Below are 19,523 nucleotides of genomic sequence, written 5' to 3' on the forward strand. Positions count from 1 at the left end.
CACCCTGCAAGGGGTCGCGGGACATGGGTGGAGACGATGCGGCCAATGCACTTCAGGGCCTCGCCACACCTTGGCGCCAACACCCCCGAACGCCGCGACCCCGCCCCGGCCCCGCCCCTTCCTCCCCGAATCCCCGCCTCCTCACGCGGACCCCCCCCTCGGGCCCGCCCCTTCCTCCCGCGGACCCGCCCCTCTCCTGCCATGCCGCGCGCGCCCCGGTGCCGCGCGGTGCGCTCCCTGCTGCGGGGCCGCTACCGCGAGGTGCTTCCCCTGGCCACCTTCCTGCGGCGCCTGGGGCCCCAGGGCCGGCGGCTCGTGCGGCGTGGGGACCCGGCGGCCTTCCGCGCGCTGGTGGCCCAGTGCCTGGTGTGCGTGCCCTGGGACGCGCGGCCGCCCCCGGTCGCCCCGTCCTTCCGCCAGGTGGGCTGCCTCGGGAACCCGGCTCGGGCCTGCCGGGGTGGGAAAGGGAGGGCCGCGCGCTCAGGCCCCGGGGACCTCGGTCCCCAGCGCTTCAGGACCCCTCCCCCCGCAGGTGTCCTGCCTGAAGGAGCTGGTGGCCAGGGTGGTGCAGAGGCTCTGCGAGCGCGGCGCCAGGAACGTGCTGGCTTTCGGCTTCGCCCTGCTAGACGGGGCCCGCGGCGGGCCGCCCGTGGCCTTTACGACCAGCGTGCGCAGCTACCTGCCCAACACGGTAACGGAGACGCTGCGTGGCAGCGGTGCGTGGGGGCTGCTGCTGCGCCGCGTGGGCGACGATGTGCTCACGCACGTGCTCACGCACTGCGCGCTCTACGTGCTGGTGGCCCGGAGCTGCGCCTACCAGGTGTGCGGGCCTCCTCTCTACGACCTTTGCGTCCCAGCCGTGGCTCGGCCTCTCGCGTCCCCCGGCCGCAGTCCTGGGACCCGGACGGACCTCAGGCCCACGCGCCAGGCTTGGACCTCCGGCGCAAGGCGGCGTCGGGGCAGCTCCGGGAGCAGTCCGCCTCTGGCCAAGAGACCCAGACGCGGCGAGACGCCAGAGCCGGACCTGGGGACCGACAGGCCGTCTACCCGGGCCCACCTGGGCAGGGCCTATGGGCCGAGTGACAGCAAGCCTCGCGCGGTGACACCTGGCAGGGCCGCTGCAGAAGCTTCCTCTTGGGAGGGAGGGCCCCCTGGGACTCGTCGCACCTCCCCGGCCGCACAGCCATCTCAGGGGCCCCAGGGAGTACCCCATCACCCAGCGCACCCCGAGACCAAGCACTTCCTCTACAGCTCGGGAGGCAGGGAGCGGCTGCGCCCCTCCTTCCTGCTCAGTGCCCTGCCGCCTAGCCTGACCGGGGCCCGGAAACTCGTGGAGACCATCTTTCTGGGCTCCAAGCCCGGGAGGCCGGGGGCTGCCCGCAGGACGCGCCGCCTGCCCGCGCGCTACTGGCGGATGAGGCCCCTGTTCCGGGAGCTGCTTGGGAACCACGCGCGGTGCCCGTACGGGGCGCTCCTCAGGACCCACTGCCCGCTCCGGGTGGCGGCCGCTGGGGAGGCGTCCAGCAACCGCGAGTGCAGAGGAGTGGGCGTGTGCCCGTTGGAGAGGCCCGCGGCAGCCCCCGAGGAGAGCACGGACCCCGGGCGCCTGGTCCACCTTCTCCGGCAGCACAGCAGTCCCTGGCAGGTGTATGCTTTCCTGCGGGCCTGCCTGTGCCGGCTGGTGCCCGCTGGACTCTGGGGCTCCAGGCACAACCAGCACCGCTTCTTAAGGAACGTGAAGAAGTTCATCTCTCTGGGAAAGCACGCCAAGCTCTCGCTGCAGGAGCTGACGTGGAAGATGAAAGTGCAGGACTGCGCCTGGCTGCACGGGAGCCCAGGTGAGCAGCCCGGGGAGCACGTCCCTGGTCGGCCCTGCAGGACCAGGCCCGCCGCCTGAATGTGGTAGGCCCCTCCCTCCTAACCTTCCCTGCACACCCGGCTTCGGGCTCGAGGTGGGGGCTCCATCCTCCACCTCCGACCCCTCCCATCCCGTTTACATGAACCTTGGAGGTGCTGATGGACTCAGGCAGGCACCGGAGACACATGGTGAGCAGATGTGGGGACGCAGGTCCAGCCATCCTCCGTGGCGGGGAGCAGCAGCAACAAGGACAGACCCCGGGGTTTTGCCACTTGACCTTCCCCAAGCTCCCAAAACGTCTGAGACTTCTCGGTGAAAGAAGATTGCGGAGCCCTCTGTTAGAGCCAAGGTTACCACCCGGATTCCCACTTCAGTCTCCCGCGATGGGGGCTTAAAATATACCTGGCCTCGTCTCCAAAGAACGTGATTATGATGGCCTCCAATGGGGGGCAGGGGCACACCCTTTCCAGTTCCCCAAGAGGCTCTGAGGCCAGGTGATGGCAGACAGCAGGACGACCTTCCAATAACTTGGGTTTGTAAGGTTGTTGTTTTTTTTAATTGTGGGAAAACAACATACAGGCTGAGACCTATCCTCCTAACAAATGGTTAAGTACATAGGAAACATTGCCAAGTGTAAGCACTGTGTTGCACAGCACGTTTCTAGAACTTTCTCACCTGGCATGCCTGTACACCATAACCAGCCACTCCCTTCTCCGTGCCACACCGTGGAACCTCCAAGGTGCCAGGCGCTGTTGGACAGGCTGTCACAGGACTGGTGCTGTCAGGCTGCCGCTCACTCTGTGGAAGGAGTTGAGTTCCGTGACCCTGTCCCCAGCTTCACACAAGGTCTGCCGTGCCTATGTGCACTGCATGCCGGAGGGAGCTGGTGCTTTCCCGGGGGAGTGGGGCCCAGCCTCTGGACCTCCCTGTGTCCTTGCACACTCCAGCTGTGGCCCTGGCCGTCTGCTCCTTCCTGTGGCCATGGCCACGCCCGTTGCCACACCGTGCGCCTCTCCCACTCCACCCTCCTTCCCAGTTTGCCCCCCCCCCCCCCGGCGGTGCTTCGGAGCCTCGTGCTCTGCTGTCCTCTCAGGGTCCCTTGTCCTGAGCAATGTGCGGGCCTGACACGGATGTCCCACGGCCTGAGTTACGCCCCAAGTTAGAGGTCGTGTCGTGGTCTGTGGTCAGCGTTTATTGAGCTTTGTCCCCTGCCCTTTTCTTCCCTCCCCTCTCTCTCCATTCTGTGCTCTGCCCCAGACCAGCCTCTGGGTCCCCTTCCTGCTCCTTCACGGTTCCTTCCATGTCCATTATCAGTGGTGAAGCCCCCAGTTCCATATGGGCCGTGGCCTCTGTGGCAACCTGGTGACACCTTCTCATGACCTTTCTGAGTGCGCAGAATAAACTACAGAGGAACGCACAGAGGACTGGTTTGACCTGTGGGGTGTGTTCCCCGGCCCCGTGGGGTGACTTCCCATTCCTGTGGTGTGTGTTCCCAGCTGCGCAGGTCTGGCAGCCCTTAGCTCCCGTGTGGTCCAGCCTGGGAAACCCCGGGCATTTCTGGGTCCTGCTGCCCGGTGGTGGCCCTGCTGAATGGCTGTGTCCCCGTATGGAGAGCATGTCTCTGCTTCTGCGTCCTGCTTGTAAACCAGGACTGATGACGAGGCCCCGTCCTCTCTGTCCAGTAGAAATATAACGTGACCACATCCCCAAACTTTCCGGTAACCACATCACAAAGTAGAAAAGGAAACGTGGAACTAATCCAGGAACATCTTTTATTAAAGCCCGACATCCGCAGTGCTCTCGCTTGGCGGTATCCGCAGAAGCGTCGTCAATGGCTTGCGCCCCCTCCTCTGGCTGAGGATCCGTTCCCTGCGCCTCAGTCCCCACGTGCCTGTTTCATGCGGCCGGGGTGGCTGCGATGTGTGGGGCAGCTGGGGTGGACACTGGGTTCTGGGCCTTTCCCGTTGCAGGGGCTCGCTGTGTCCCGGCCGCCGAGCACCGTCGCAGGGAGGAGGTCCTGGCCACGTTCCTGTGCTGGCTGATGGGCACGTACGTGGTTGAGCTGCTCAGGTCGTTTTTTTATGTCACGGAAACCACATTTCAGAAGAACCGGCTCTTCTTCTACCGGAAGACCGTGTGGAGCCAGTTACAGAGTATAGGAATCAGGTGTGTCAGTCCGTGCCCTTCGCGTGTGTTCTCCTGTGTGTGCGGGTGACAGCCCTGTGTCCTGGCCACCCAGCCAGCCGCCAGCTCCCTGTGCGCCCCCCTCCCAGGGGGCCCGTCACTGGGGTCCCTCCCTGTGCGCCCCTCGCTGGGGGCCCCCCTTTGTTGGCCTGTGACGTCAGAGTTGGGGCTGCGTGGGGCGCAGAAGTGGAAGAAGTTTGTCCTGGATGGAAGCGACCACGCAGACGGGTCGCTGGCTCGTCCCTGGCCCCTGGGTCGGATTCTGTTTTAACCCACACAGAATGAGTGGGACGGCCTCACCAGGTGATGGCATGCAGGCAGTACCCGGGGGCAGACGTGTGCGTCAGGAAGCGGGGCCCCACGCACTACCTTGCAGCCTGACTTGCCCGACTGGCTGCTAGGCTCGTCTCAGACGCTGCTTTATGTCCATCTGAAGGGTTGTGCTGGACGCAGGCCGAGTCGGGATCCCGTCAGGGCTGGTCTGCCAGCCTGGCCGAACACGCCCAGTGTCCTTCCAGCGCTGGGCAGGGCCCCGAAAGTGGCGAGATCAGGGCTCCTGGGCTGGATCCCACATTTGGGTCAAACCCATGCCCTGAGTCAGGACATCTCGTGCAGAGGGAGCTGGGCCGGAGTCCTGTGAGCCACAGGGCGCTGGGGCTGTGTCCTCCTGCCCCTGGGAGACGGTCTGGAGGCCTTTACTCTAGGTTTGAGGTAACAGTGCAGTGACTCAGAGTGGCTCTTGAGACTTCTTGTGGGGACTGTGGAAGCCGTCCCCTGCCTGCCGGGCTTCTGAGTCCCCATGGTGGGTTGGGCTTGCATCCTGCCCTTCCCTGCTGGGCCCCCCCACCGCCTGTGGGTGGTGCTGGGGGACAGGCTGCCGGTCACGGGTGACGGGGAGCCGGCACGTCCATGGAGAGATGGTTCTGTTCCTCTGTGGGGCTGCCCCAGTCACCACCTCCCCCGCCCCCTGCCCTGCGTGGATGGCTGCCCCTGCAGGGGGTCGGCCACAGCATGGGGATCCTGGGGGCTGGCTCTGCCAACTTTGGGAGCCTGGCTCTCTCTGGTGGGTTTACCCGCTCTGGACGTCTCGCATGCCTGCCGAGCTGCAGCCCACACGATTCTCTGTTTCAGACAGCACTTCACCAGCGTGCATCTCCGAGAACTGTCCGCAGCAGAGGTCAGAAGACACCATGAAGCCAGAGGAACTCTCCTAACATCCCGACTCCGCTTCCTCCCCAAGCGCAGTGGGCTGCGGCCCATTGTGAACATGGACTACGTGGTGGGAGCCAGAACGTTCCGCAGAGACAAGAAGGTCAACGCTGTCTTTTCATTTCTAAGTCAAGGGCATGGACAGCCCAGGCTTGGCGTGGAGGTAGACAGGAGGCCGGGAGGAGGGTCTGCAGCCCGTCAGGCCCCCGGGAGGGCAGAGCACCACGGACAGGGCCGTGCGCCTGAGTGCAGACAAGGAGCTCGTGGGAAGGCCAATTCTACAAGATGCTAGACAGCCTCCATGAACCCACAGGTTCTCATGACAGAGCTACCCACTCTGCCCCCAGCTTCTGGAATCCTGCCGATGCAGGGGACTCTACTCTCCGTGAGCTGAGGATAGAAAGAACTGGGTTATTCACCTGCCACTGGCCTGCTGGGGTTCCAGTGACCCATGCAGGACCTCCCGCTGTGGTTAGCACCTCCCATAGGTCCCCCCGACGGCATGTCTGTCACCAGAGCTCTGACCCTTTTCCAGTGGTTCCACAGAGTGGGGTGATTTTGTCATTGTGATGCCCTCAAACAAGGAAGCAAGGCTGTCGATGTTGGCTGGGGACCTGGTTGGGTCTGTGAGTGGAGACGGGTTCCTCCTACGTGGTGGGTGAGGGGTCCCTGCAGAGGCAGCATCCTGCCCTGCGTGTGGTGGGGGCTCGGGAGGTGGAGAAGGAAGACACCTGTTGTTAAGTTAGCTGCAATCTCTATACAGAGTCTCCAGGGTCCCGTAACAGATCCGTTGGGAGACCCCAGGTCCGAGGGTGTGTGGGGGGTCGGCCATCTGGCCCTTCTGGAGTCTGGGGGATGCCGGTGGGCAAGGGAGGCGCGGAGGCAGGGAGCTGTTCCTGGGGGCCCAGTGGGTGGGGTGGGGAGGTCTGGCCCAGGCCCCCGTTTGATGGGCGTCCTCTGATGACGCTGCCCCTGTCCCGGGCCGGCTCTCCAGGTCCAGCATCTCACCTCGCAAGTGAAGACACTGTTCAGCGTGCTGAACTACGAGCGGGCCCGGCGCCCCAGCCTCCTGGGGGCCTCCGTGCTGGGTATGGACGACATCCACAGGGCCTGGCGAGCCTTTGTGCTGCGCGTGCGGGCCCGGGACCCAGCACCCCAGCTGTACTTTGTCAAGGTCGGTGCTCAGTTCTGGTCCCCACCCCACGCCAAGTGAGCTGGCTGGGCATGTCCAGCCTGCGGGAGCAGCCCCTCCACTGGCTGGCCGTGTATCGTGGGCCCTGGCGGGGTGGGGGCGGGAGTGGCTGACCTTCAGCCCCTGAGTTTGCCCGAATAGGGTGTCCCTTGGGGAAGCCACATCACGTCTCTGGGTGTAGACCGGGATGCAGGCCTGCCCCGGGGGTGCTGAGTCTGGGGGCCGTGGAACAGGTGTGTGCGGCGGGGACAGGGCTGTCAGTGGGGTTTCAGGGCGTCCGATCCCCCTGAGTTTGGTAACAGCAGGTCAGGACCAGCTGTACCTGGAACCCCGGGGGCGTTCCCTGCACAGGCATATCTGTTCCCACGTAGGTGGACGTGACGGGGGCGTATGATGCCCTCCCCCAGGACAGGCTGGTAGAGGTCATTGCCAACGTGATCAGGCCTCAAGAAAACACCTACTGCGTGCGCCAGTATGCCGTGGTCCGGAGAACTGCCCAGGGACACGTCCGCAAGTCCTTCAAAAGACACGTAAGAGCTGCAGGAGTGCATGTTCCATGATGAGGTGTCTGTGGTGTGGACGTGTCCGTGGCATGGATGGACCTGCCACCCGAGGCCCCTGCCCACGTCCATGGGTGCTGAGCTGCACTCCCTCTGCCCCCAGAGCCAGAAGGCACCTCACACTCTCGTTCCTGTTATATTCGCGTCCTCTCGTGCTGCGGGCCGCTGCCTCCTGTGTCCCTTTACAGAGGCAGGCCGCGGACGGTACACCAGCAGCAGCGGAGCTGATGTCCCCGCAGACGTGCCCTGGGAGCCTGTGCCTGGCCCGAGGTCGTGGAGAGGGCCGGGTGTGCTCCGTGGGCCAGCACTGGGCCAGCGCTGTGGGAGGAGAGGGCCCGGTGGTGCCTCGCCCACGACAGCTGGGCCTCCCGCGCTGCCCCTGCCCACACAGCAGAGCTGCGGGTCTGGGGTACCCCTCCCCCAGAGGCCAGGGCTGGGAAAGGACAAGGGGCCTGGTCAGATGCAGCAGTTCCCTACCAGTCGTCTGAAGCACCCGGGTCCCCAGAGCAGCCGGGATGTGGGGAGGCAGAAGGCTGCCAAGGGCAAGGAGCGACCCCGAAATTCTCAGGAGAGCCCCACGTGACCCCTCTGGGGTGGGGCTCAGATGATGTGGTTTGCACATCCCGAGTCTGCGACAAAATGCGATTTTGCCCTTGTGGACACAGATGGCAGCCACCACCTGGGTTGAGAAGTAGAAAATCACGGTGCCCACAAGACCCCCGTCCCACTCCAGGGTGTCCCCTGCTCAGATGTCAGTCTTGTGGACTCACGTATCTGTCTCAAATTCCATGAACGTGACATCAGGCAGAACGTGCCCTTTGTGTCTGTGTCCTCTGCTCCCCAGCGAGTCTGAGACGCGGCCGGTGGCGGTGGCAGCTCTCTACTCTCCCTGTCGTGGTCGGAGTTCTGTGGTACCAGTGCTGCCCGCAGGGCTCTGCTTTCTGCTGGGCGGGCGTTCCCCTCACGGGTGATCCGTGGATGGGGACGTTGCTGGCGTGGAGCCGTTCCGTGTTGGGGGACGGTGCCCGACCACGCTGCCACGTGTGCCGCTGCCACCACTGGGCCGGCCGTGCTCGTGCCCACAGTGTCCGGGGTGGCAGCGCTGCGCGGGGGCCGAGTGTCCCTGCGGCGCGTGCGGCCGTCCTGTGTCACTGTGCGGGGCATCTTCCCCATGACGTGCCCGGCGAGCGCCCTTCATGAATGGGCCACTCGGATGTCTCCTCTCGTGAGATGCCCGTTGAGCTCATCCCCCCCTTGTGAGGAGCCGTGTGCGTTCGTCACGGATTTCTTGGGATCTTCACGTGTTCTTGGTCTGTCTCTGCCTTTTCATCACAAACGGGGTCTTGATGAACAGAAGTTTTTCACCTTCACGGAGCCAGTTTGGCGGCGTTCATGGCTGACGCCGTGTCCTTTCCGCTCTGCACGCCGTCTGTCCCTGGCGGTGGCAACGCGGTCCTGCAGTTTCCGTGAGAACAGCTCGTGCTCTCGGCGCCCCGCCCGCTGGACCTTACCTCCGGACGCAGTGTCGGGGCGTGTTCACGGTCTAGGTTCCCCTCCGCGTGTGTTCTGCACACGGACTCCGGCCACACCTCACGTGTTCTGACCGACCACCTGTTTCCATGAGATCCTTCCGGTCACTGGTCCTGTTCTTCAGTCCTTGAAATCCCATGTGAATTTTCTCACAGACTCCAGCTCTCTGGTTCATTTTTCCTTTTTTTTCTTTGTTTTATTGTTTTTTATTGACTTTTTATTAACTTTCTCTTGATTGACTTTTAAATCCCGGCAGCTCCGTAGCGGCCTCATCCTCGGGCAGGTTCCTAGCACGTCTGCGGGGCGTCGTGGTCGCACAGACCTGTTCTCTTCTCCCCCCACCCCATGCATTCCCATGAGATGCCAGCCTTCTAACTAAAAACTGTAAAGCATAGGTTTTGCAGAATGCTGGTTTTCTCCATGGGAGAATCTCTCACCTGCCAGTGGGAGTGGCGGATCACTAGGGTCTGACGGGACTGGTATTAGATCCTGCAGGGCTGGCCTCTGCTCCCCTTCGGCCCCCAGCCTCCTGTGCTCACCCGAGAGCCTGGCCACCGCGGCCCCATCACTGCCTTTGCAGCAGTTCCCAGCACCCCCCGGGGCACCTAATGCTTATAGTCGATGGAACTAGGGAAGAAATGGCAGTTTTGGCTCATTTCTCTGCAGTCCCCTCCTCCCCAGACCAGCCCCTCCATGCTGGCTGCTTAGGTGGCCCTGTGCTCGGGCTCCACCTCCCATGGCGAATGGACAGGCCTCAGGGAGGGGTCTCGGGAAGGAGGGACCCCTTCCAAAGACTGGGACCCCAGCGGCTTTCCTCCGCATGTCATCTGTTGTCAGGGGAGTGACGAGGTGGACGGTTCCTGTGCTCTGGGGCCCTGACCAGCTCCCAGTGCCGTCCCCTCCCGTTCCCAGACGGCACCTGCTCACTCCTGATGCGGATGAGGTCCCCCGCGATGTGACTTCTGCTCGCCAGGCCTGGGCGGTGCGTGTCTGCCTCACCCCTCCTCTGTGCCAGCAGGTGTCCACCTTCGCAGACCTCCAGCCGTACATGAGGCACTTCGTGGAGCATCTGCAAGAGACCAGCTCACTGAGGGACGCTGTGGTCATTGAGCAGGTGGGGGGTCTGGCACGCGGCTCGCTGCTGGGGAGGGGCACGGACACGGGCGGTGGCCACCGTCTGGCTGGAGGGGCCCAGGTGCAGCCTCGTAGCAGACTCCACCGCGGTCCAGCTGCTTCCGCGTGACTTGCTAGAGACGCCCTCTCCCTCAGTTGTGCTCGCGAGGCTGAAAGGAAACGTGCCCCCTTCCTTAGGAGGACAAGTTGGATTTGCCCTGTGCCCCCCGGGACTGACCATCTAGTGGGAAACCCCTTTTCCTTGCACGTAAGCAGGGGCAGTTCCTGAGTGCGGGGCCCTTGGTGATGGATCAGCCGTCAGGCTCCGTGGCCTTTCTAGAACCAGTTACAGGGAGAAGCCGGTCCACCCACTGAGGCTCTGAGATGTGAGGACCTGGGTTCCCGTCAGCTGCTGCGGGACACACGGCGTGTGCCCTCTGGGCCAGCGTCCACAGGCTCGAGCCCGGCCAGAGCCGCAGACCGCCCCGTGTGGCGTCCAGCGTGGGGCCCCTGCCCGCCCACACCTCCGTTTGTTCTTCCAGAGCTCCTCTCTGAACGAAGCCGGCAGCGGCCTTTTCCACCTCTTCCTGCGCCTGGTGTACAACCACGTCATAAGGATCGGGGGCAAGTGAGTCGGGGTCCCCGACACCTTCCCGTCGTTGCCTCCGGCCCTCTGCAGGCGCCGCGGCCACTCAGCTCCCAGGGTTCGGGAAGTCCTTTGGCACTTAAATGCCCGCAGATGATTTTTTTATTTATACAGACAAAGCCAGATTTCTCTGGGCGAGCCCCTGCACGAGGACCCCAGCGAGCATCTGATGAGAGAGGTGGTCCTGGGGGCTCAGGCTCACAGCCAAGGTCGTTAGAGGTCAGCTTGGAATGTAGGCATCTTCCCTGGGATCATTCCCTGTGCTCTAGGAATCAGAAGCTTAGTGAAAGGACGTATTGTTATTACTGTGTTATGAGTAATTACAGCACTCATTAAATGTAATTATATTTGAAAAGTAAAATACTCCTGGTGAGTGCACAGTGGGGTGAGTCTTCACAAGGCGGCATGCCTGTCAGTGGCACCCGTGTCACTAGAGAACTTTCTCCATGGGAAAGGCCATACCTGTGACCCCCACGCCTCCCACGGAGAGGCACCACCCACTTCTCTGCCTGCCGTGATCTTTATGAAAATGGGTTGGGCCCACGTGGACAGTGGCAGGTATTAACAGACACCTGGCAGGGCTTCGTGGGCGCACATGACAAACCTTGATTCACGTGCCCCCCAGTGTGTGGCGCATATGGGTGCGTGGTCCGCACGTGGTGTGTCTTCATGCGTGTGTGGTCTGTGCGCGTGGCCTGCGTGTCTGTGGTCTGCGTGCACTTGTGTCTATAATGAATGCGAGGCCTGCTGTGGCCTGCTCCCACCCGCGTCCTGTCCGCCAGGTCGTACGTCCAGTGTCAGGGGATCCCCCAGGGCTCCATCCTGTCCACTCTGCTGTGCAGTCTCTGCTACGGGGACATGGAGAGCAGGTTGTTTCCTGGAATCCAGCAGGACGGGTACGGATTCCTCGCACTGTGTGTGTGTGTGTGTGTGAACTTGCTTTCACCCCACCTCGCGTTTCGGGTCCTCTAGGTGTGGACAGGGCCATACTCGTGGCTTTGTGTCAGGTCACATGGGAGGTAGTGAGCGGGTCTTGAACGTAGGCTTAGAAGCAGCGTCTAGTGCAGCCAGGGCCCGGGCGCGTTTCCACGGGCCTCTGAGCCGTGGCCGTGCCCCTGCCCGTGCATCCCCAGCCACTGCCATGTCCCACGAGAAGGGAAAGCCTTTGTGTAGACTCTCTGGAGAAAGTTACTTTGTCCGTGTCCTTGTGGACTGGGGTATTTACGTCCCTCTGACCTTCAGCCCGTTGCTGCAGCCCCGGCCCCTCTGCCCCGTCGTAGGGTGCTGCTGCGCCTGGTGGACGACTTTCTGCTGGTCACACCTCACCTGACGCAAGCACGGGCCTTTCTCAGGTGAGGCTCCCACACGCGCATCCACGGCTCTCCTGTGGCCCGTGAGCGGCTGACCTGACTCGCGGAGTAACGGTTCCCCCTTCGTGAGATGAATTTACATTTGTAGGGCGCCCTTTGCGGGCTGCCGTGCCCCAGGGCATGCCCGCAGGACTCTCGCTCCCTCTGAGCCCGGGACTCCCCCGCGGGCGGGCTTGGGGTGACGGGTTTGTCCAAAGATAGCCCAGCAACCAGAGCAAACACCCCTCAGTTTATAACTGTCTGCTTCCCTGGAAAAGCACACTTGAAAGTAAGACCCTGGACTCCTGGGGCCCCAAAGGGACAGCGCGGAGGACCCCACGTGTCCGACTTAATTCTGGAAAATAACCAACCCCCTATATGGCCCCCCGGCCTCGTAGCACCACCATTTAGCAAGTCCCTCCCATGTGGCCTACAGGGAGAAGGGGAGCCACACAAGCAAGTTCGCGGCCTCGCTTCTATTCCTGTGTGTGCGGCGCAGCCCCCCCGCCATCTGCCCAGTGCGGCGTGCACCCCAACTTCCAAGGGGCCTGTGGGCTGGCAGCCCCGCTCCCCAGGGCAGCGCCCATGCCTGCCTCCATGCCCGTGGCTCCGGCTCAGTGCCCGCGGCTGCCACACCGCAGAGTGCCCCAGCCCCCCAGCGGCGTCCCCCTCCTCCCAGGGGCTGACTTGATCTCTCTGCTTCAGGACCCTGGTCAGAGGTGTTCCCGAGTACGGCTGCACAGCCAACTTGCAGAAGACGGCAGTGAACTTCCCCGTGGAGGACATCGCCCTGGGCAGCGCGGCCCCCCTCCAGCTGCCAGCCCACTGCCTGTTCCCCTGGTGCGGCTTGCTGCTGGACACCCGGACCCTGGAGGTGTCCTGTGACTACTCCAGGTGAATACGCCCGCGATGGACGCAGCACAGCGCGCAGCCTTCCTGCCTCTGTGGGTGACGGGTGGGTCACAGGTCAGGGGTGCCCAGTGGCCCATCCAGACGGGGGCGGCAACACATCCTCCTTGGGATTAAGCGCACTTGCTAGGTGAGCAGTTTCGGGGCGTTCTTGGTTAGAGGAATTTGTACAGGAGACTTGGGGGTCATAGTGTGTTCTGCAGGGACGCTGTATAGATCTGAGTTCAGAGGTTTGGGGACTGGCTGGACGCAAGTCTCCTTAGGACGGGGGCACACCCTGTAATGCCCACCATGGCCTCCCTGGGGAGCAGGGCTGTGGTGCACGGGGCCTGCTGTGTACGTGGTACGTGGGACCCTGTCCTGGTGAGCTCGTGCTCCCGCGAACAATACTGTGGACCAGCAGCTCCCCCAGACTTTCTGTTCTCTCTTCGTGGAGGCTGGGAGTCCGAGACCCACGTGTGGGCAGGGTTGGTTCTCCTCGTGGTCTCCTGTGTCCTCACATCCGTCTGCATTCAGGCGTCTCTGGCGTCTCTCTTCCTACAAGGATATCAGTCCTGTTGGGTCGGGCCTTCCCATGACCTTAGTGCTTCTTACAGACCCCGTCCCCACACATGGTCACGTGGGTTAGGGCCGTAACGTGGATTTGGGGACCAGTTCAGCCCCTCACAGCCGGTTTCTCCTGAGCCTGAGAGCTCCAGCCTGGCCTCGGGCTTGGCCCAGACACAGACTCAGGACAGACGTGAATGCAGGAACCCGCTCTCGTACAAGCAGGAAGTACAGATTCCACGGCCACGCTGGAGGGCGGGCCTTCCCTTTGCCGGCTGGGGACTCCACTGTCCTGGCTTGAACGCTCCCGGTTTGTTTCCACGGTGCTCTTTCTGCTCTCCCAGCCCGCTCTGCTGCCCTCACCTCCCCATGCAGACTCACGCCTGTCCTTCTGCGTGCGAAACCCAGGCCCCCTTCCTGCCCTGGCCGCCCCATCTTTGGTTGGTCTCTCTTCATCCTTGGGACTCGGCTCAGACGCCCCGGCTCCACGCCCTCTCTCGCCATCCGGCCCCCACCACGCCCATTGGTCACGAACGGCCCACCACCTGTCTGCTCCCCAAGAACCTAGGCCGTTTGAGGGACGGGCACTGCCGTTCCGGCCTGGCACCCCATTCTCTCCCTGCGTAATGACACCGCCCGAGAGCGTGTGGGTGTCGCGGGGTAGCTGTGCTCTCACAGGACCTCTCCACAAACGCCTGTTCACAGAAGCGGCCCTAAGGGCTCGGCTGTGGAGACAGAGGTGCCTGGACCCCCATGCGGTGTCCTGCGTACGCGGCAAAGGCTGGGCAGGCCGAGGGGGAGGAGATACAGGTAGGATGAGGACTGTCCTGGAAAAGACAGTGACAAGGCGGGCTTGTCTCGTGGACTTCCGAGTCTTCCCCAAACCCAGCTCATCCAAGGTGGGGAGGGCAAGGCGGCCAGACCGACAGGGCCGCCCTCACGAGCACGCGTGGGTTTGCCGTGGTGCCGCGGGTGGGAGTGAGGGGAGGACGTCCGGTTGTCTAGGAAACAAAGTAGGAGCAGCCAGTGTGCCACAGCTTGGTGTCATGGCGCGCCCAGGAGCCAGTTCTGGGCTCGGGAAACAAAACAGCAGGGACAGAGCGGGAGGACTCAGAAAACAGGTGGGTGAAGGTCCTCCGACGTGGCGCGGGGGGGGAGTGTGCGGGACCGGCAGGTGTCAGACCGGAAAGGAAGTGGCGAGTGGCTCAGCACCAGGAGCCTGAAGCCTATGGGCAGAGACGGTAGCAGCGCCTCGAGTGCAAGTGGCCTCACTGAGCCCAGTATTTGGGGCCCGCGGCTACTTCTCAGATGTGTCCTTTTGGCGCAGACAAGGGACCTGCCCCTGGTCACCCAGCGGCACGATTTGAACCCAGGCCTGGCTCCAGTGGCCTCCCTTCCGTGCGCTGAGCTCTGTAGAGGTTGGACGTGGAGGCTTGTAGGGAGGCCGCGATGGACGCCGTCATGGAGGAGAGGGTGTGGCCCTGAGCCCGCGGGGGTGGGGACTGGAGACACTCCCACCAGGCTCTGCCCGCCCGCTAGAGAAGCTTCCGTCCCAGGTGCCGGTCCCTGGCGCCCACGGTCCCTCAGCAGCGCTCCTGGCGCTCCAGTCGGGCCCGGGCACATGGGCACATTTCTGAGGGTTGGGCAAACTGGAGCAACTTCTCTAGAAAGCAGCAAATTTGTATTAAAGCTCTTGAAACAATCAGACCTTTTCCCAGTAACTGCACTTCCAGAAATCTGTCCTCAAGGAACAAAAATCAGGGACATCATCAGAGCTGTCACTTGACTGTTGGGACAGCGTGAGTTACCACAGCTAACGCAACAGCCTGACTCAGCGGCTCAGAAAAGCTTTATTCTGACATTGAAATTACTCTCAGAAACTATTCAGTAAGATGAAAAGTTGATCTCGAGGTTAGCGTGTTTGACGCTGGCACTGAGGGATACCTCCCGGGGCACAGACCACACGGGCCACGGGGAATTTCGGGGGCATAGGGGCAGGGGCAGGTGTTCCAGTGTGGGCGGTGCTGAGCCGACGGCTTTCCTTCCTCTTCCTGTGTCTTCCCTGTCTCCCATCTTGAGACCGTGTTAGCCTCATCCACGGCGTCCGGCTGTCGGTGGGGCGTCCTCCTCCTGCAAGAAGCCCTCCAGGCTGCCAGAAGCTGCCATACTGTGGCCTCAAGGCCCCGTGTGGCCCGAGCAGCCGCGCCGAGCCCGAGGAGACCCCACCCCGCACAGACGCTCTCCCAGGAAGGCACCCAGTCAGGCACGTGGTTGCCACGTTAACGTGTCTGGTTGAATCGTGGACTTCACTGGTGCTCTGTGCTGTTTGTCACTAACGCGTGAACGCGTACATGACCCCGATCGTGACCCAGATGTGTGCGGTACATGAGGGCCCGCCCCGCCCGAGTCCCCCGCGGCCCGGGTGTGGGCGGACACGCGTGTGAGGTGTGATCTGAGCGTGCCTGTGACAGCGTGGGCGGGTGGGTGGGCTGCAGCGAGGAGGCCTCGCGTCTCAGGGGCTCCCGCTCTGTCCCTCAGCTACGCCCAGACCTCCATCCGCTCAAGCCTCACCTTCAGCCAGGGCACCAGGCCCGGCAGGAGCATGCGGCGCAAGCTGTTCGCCGTCCTGCGGCTCAAGTGCTGCACTTTGTTTCTGGATCTGCAGGTGAGCGCGCGGCCGGTCCTCACGCCCGCCGGGGCCCATCGTCTGGCGCTGGGTCCCTCCCCACGGTGGGGCTCCGAGGCCTTGGGGCTCAGGCTCTGGAGCCACTCGGCGCTCACCTCCCCTGCCCTCCCGCCGCCACCGCAGGGGGGACCCACCTGGGGCCGCCTCCTCCAGCCTCCCTCCGACCTGGTGATAAAGCGCGAGACGGAAATCTAAATTCCAGATGTATCTGCAACGTTTGTCTTCCTTTGTGACCCAGGTGAACAGCGTCCATACGGTTTATACCAACATTTACAAGATATTCCTGCTGCAGGCCTACAGGTGGGTTCCCTGGCCACACAGCCACATGTGGGTCCGTGGGACTGCGAGGCCCCGGCTCTCCCACGGCCTGGGAGAGCGCCCTGCCCTCCAGCGTCCCAGGTTTTCAGCCGCGGACGCTGCAGCTTTGTGTGTGTGCGTGTGTGTGCACCTTGCGTGGTCCCCAGGCAGCGACGGGAGTCCACCGTGGCCCAGGGAGTCCCCACTCCTGTGCTCTGACCCGGGACCTCATAGGGGCCTGGAGCACGAGGCGGGTACAGGCAGCCCATGTGTGGCGTTGGAAGGCAGACACCATAGGGCTCGGGTCCCAGAGAGCAGAGGAACAGGTGGGTACAGGGGAGGGTCGCGACCCTCCGATGTCCCCCAGAAAGGGGTTTTGGGCTGTGGCCCCGAAACAGCCCAGCTGCCATTCCTGCCCCACTAATGGGAACGTCTGAGCCCCCATGTGCTTCTGGAACATTCTCGGTCCCTTCATGGCTCCGGGTTGCCCTGCCGAGAACTAGGGCATGGCTGGGCAGTTGGGGGGCCCTGTGGTGCTTCTGCCTTCCTACAGCTCTTGGGGGGACGCTTCCACCTCAGGCGTGTTGACCCCGAGGTCACCTTGGCTGCCCCAGCCTCAGACATAGAGCCAGGCTTTGCTCTGGTTTGCAAGGGAGACCTGCCCCCGGCCACTCAGGGGAGCGGCTGACTTCCAGCCACGGTCAGGACAGATGGACGTGTGAGCCTGGGCGAGTCTGTGGACTGGAGCCGGGCGTGTGTTGTTTGCAAATCCGGCTCCGGTCTCCCGCAGGCGGGAAAGTGCTTGCCACTCAACAGGGTGATGGTGTGTGAAGTCAGGCTGCTGGCAGAGGGACAGGCGTGCACGTTATTCCAGAAGGGGCCCAGGTGGTCAGTGAGACCAGGAGCACGAGGCACCTGGAGGGGGCTTGTCGTGTGGTCCCGTGCACACACAGACACGGAGGGACACGTGTGCACACGTATGCACACATCCATGCACGCAGACGCACCCCAGCCGGGGACCCTCCTCCCACACGGCGTCCCTCCATCAGGTTCCACGCATGTGTGCTCCAGTTTCCGTTCAACCAGCCGGTGCGGAAGAACCCCTCCTTCTTCCTCCGTGTCATCGCGGACACCGCGTCGTACTGCTACTCACTCCTGAAAGCCAAGAACACAGGTGTGCGGGGGGTACTGGGTGTCGCTGGCGGGTTTTGAGGGGTCACCTGTAGTGCAGCAACACGGGATGCTCCCCGGCACGCTTCCCACACAGCACGGCCGTGTGCTCCGGAGTGCCCCCGTCAGGCCTGGGCCTGGTAGCGCCCCCTCCCCTTGGTGCCCTGGGCCTCGGGCACAAATCCCGGCCAGTGGTGGGGAGGAGGCTGGGCCCCACGCCTGACGCCCCTGGAGCTCACTGTCTGCAGCCCAGCCTTGCCCCAGGCGCCCCCCAGAACCATCTCTGCTCCCCGCAGCTCCATCCTGGAGGCCTCCGGCCGGTCAGCAGCTCAGGCCGTGCGGTGTCCCTCGGGTCTTTGTGATTTCCGTTCTGTGGATGTTCCTTTTGAGAAGAGGAATAAAGTGCCAGCCGTCAGGGTTCCCTGGAGCTCGTGTTACGGCTGACCTTACAACAGAATTGCCCGTTTGCCGCCCCCCCCCCGGCCTCTGTCCCTGCTCCTGGGCTCAGGTGGCATGGGGACCCCAGGCAGCATGGGGCCCATCGGAGTACGTGGTCTTTCCAGGCGGGGCCTTAGCCTGTCCATGTGTTCCCCCCCCCCCCCAGGGATGTCCCTGGGGACCAAGGGCGCCTCCGGCCCGTTTCCTTCTGAGGCCGCTCAGTGGCTCTGCCTCCACGCCTTTCTGCTCAAGCTGGCTCGTCACGGTGGTACCTACAGGTGTCTTCTGGGGGCACTCCGGGCAGGTAAGGGCGAGGCGCTGCTCTGTCCTGCCTTCTGTGTGCCTGAGCAGGGCTGGGCTCCTCCGTGTCTGAATGGCGGTGGGTGGGTCTAGGAGCCCCCAGGTGATAGAGTGCAGGTGCCCTGGGGTCATAGGCTCTCTCACCCCCTGCCGGGCACGCCCACCTGTCACTCCACCACTCCACACCTCACTTCCTGTCTGTGGGGAGAGGTCAAGGCCCCACTCCCTCCGCCCCGCTAGCCTGGTGTCCCCCAGCCTGAGTGCCCGGGCTCTGCCCTGGCTGCCCCGACATGGGCAGAGGGACCCCCAGCAGCCAGTCTTTCCCACACATCCCTCCTGTCCGCCCCACCTGGCACTCGGAGCCTGGCCTGCACGGGGCAGGCGCTCAGCGCACAGAACACGCCTGCATGGCCTTCGGCGGAGTCCCAAGGCTGGGGCACCCTCGTGTCACTCGTCCCCTTACAGCCAAAGCGCAGCTGTGCCGGCAGCTTCCGGGGGTGACTCTGGCCGCCCTGGAGGCAGCGGCTGACCCCAGCCTGACCGCAGACTTCAAGACCATTTTGGACTGACTACTGGTCCTCTTCAGCCCAGAGTGGCCTCCAGGGCCCCCGAGCCCCAGCCGGGGTGGCTTCACGTGGTAGGAGGAGCCAGCTCACCTCAGGTCTGGGCCCTTTCTCCCCTGAGACCCTGAGACTTGAGCTGCTGGCCAGTGTCCCCAGGGAGGAGAGCCCCCCAAGCACTCTCTTGTGATCGGGGTTGTGTGTCCTTCAGCCACTGACCGCCAGGAGGGGGCAGGTGGGAGCACCGGGCTGGCCTGTCCTGCCCATCTGGACCTTTGTCACCCCTGCCCCACCCCCCACTGGGGACTGCCCCAGTCTGCACACATGTTCCTGAGGGCTCTGGGTGGCGGGTGTGGCTCCTTCCCGCTATCTGCTCAGTGCCCAGGCCTGGACTGTCTGTGCCCGCCCCGGCCGTCCCTGCGCCGCGGCCAAAGTCTGTGCCTTTTGAGCTTTCCCCAGAAGCTAAGGGCCCAGTCAGCTGTTCCAGACCCATCCCTGCCCGTCCTTGTGACCTCGCCCTGCCCCCCGCACCCCCGCTGACCTCCTGGAGCCTGAGTGTCTGGCCCACCCCACCCGCCGCCACCCCCACTTCCGACTCTTTCCCCCCGGCCCCTGCCCCGCACATGGTGGCCCCGGGTCATCCTGGTGGCGGTCCTCTGCATGGTCTCCTCCCCCTGGACCTGCCAGCCCCGGAGACTCCTGGGGAGCCACGGAAGGAACACGCCAAGCCTTTGCTCTGAGAGGCTTCCATTTTCCCACGTTTGTATTAAAACACATGCTGCGTGAGGCCTCCATACCACGTTCCATGATTACAGACACTCACGTCTGTGTCCACACGTGGTGTGCAGGGTCCTTGGCCTGGCGGGGGTCCCAGGGGGCTTTCGGGGGCAGGGACCTGAGGGCAGGAGGGGGAAGTGGGAAAGGCCCCCCCCCCCCCGGGGCCGGTGTAGCTGGGCAGTGGGCCAGAAGGCCCCCA

At 63.6% G+C, this 19,523-nt stretch overlaps 1 protein-coding gene across 1 annotated transcript; it reads left to right on the forward strand.

Annotated features, from left to right (window-relative positions):
* Nucleotides 1-201: 201 nt before the first annotated feature.
* Nucleotides 202-19,336, forward strand: TERT (telomerase reverse transcriptase). The gene is made up of 16 exons (XM_045808004.2): nt 202-420; nt 533-1,838; nt 3,829-4,024; nt 5,174-5,354; nt 6,246-6,425; nt 6,815-6,973; nt 9,552-9,647; nt 10,189-10,274; nt 11,075-11,188; nt 11,573-11,644; nt 12,347-12,535; nt 15,635-15,761; nt 16,021-16,082; nt 17,129-17,253; nt 17,854-17,991; nt 18,453-19,336. Exons 1-16 carry the CDS (start codon nt 202-204, stop codon nt 18,554-18,556), a joined length of 3,354 nt encoding a protein of 1,117 aa, XP_045663960.2. The 3' UTR covers nt 18,557-19,336.
* The last annotated feature ends 187 nt before the right edge of the window (nt 19,337-19,523 follow it).

Source organism: Ursus americanus, chromosome 15 (assembly GCF_024610735.1).
Source record: "Ursus americanus isolate L20-20 chromosome 15, mUrsAme1.1.p, whole genome shotgun sequence".
Classification (NCBI taxonomy): domain Eukaryota; kingdom Metazoa; phylum Chordata; class Mammalia; order Carnivora; family Ursidae; genus Ursus; species Ursus americanus.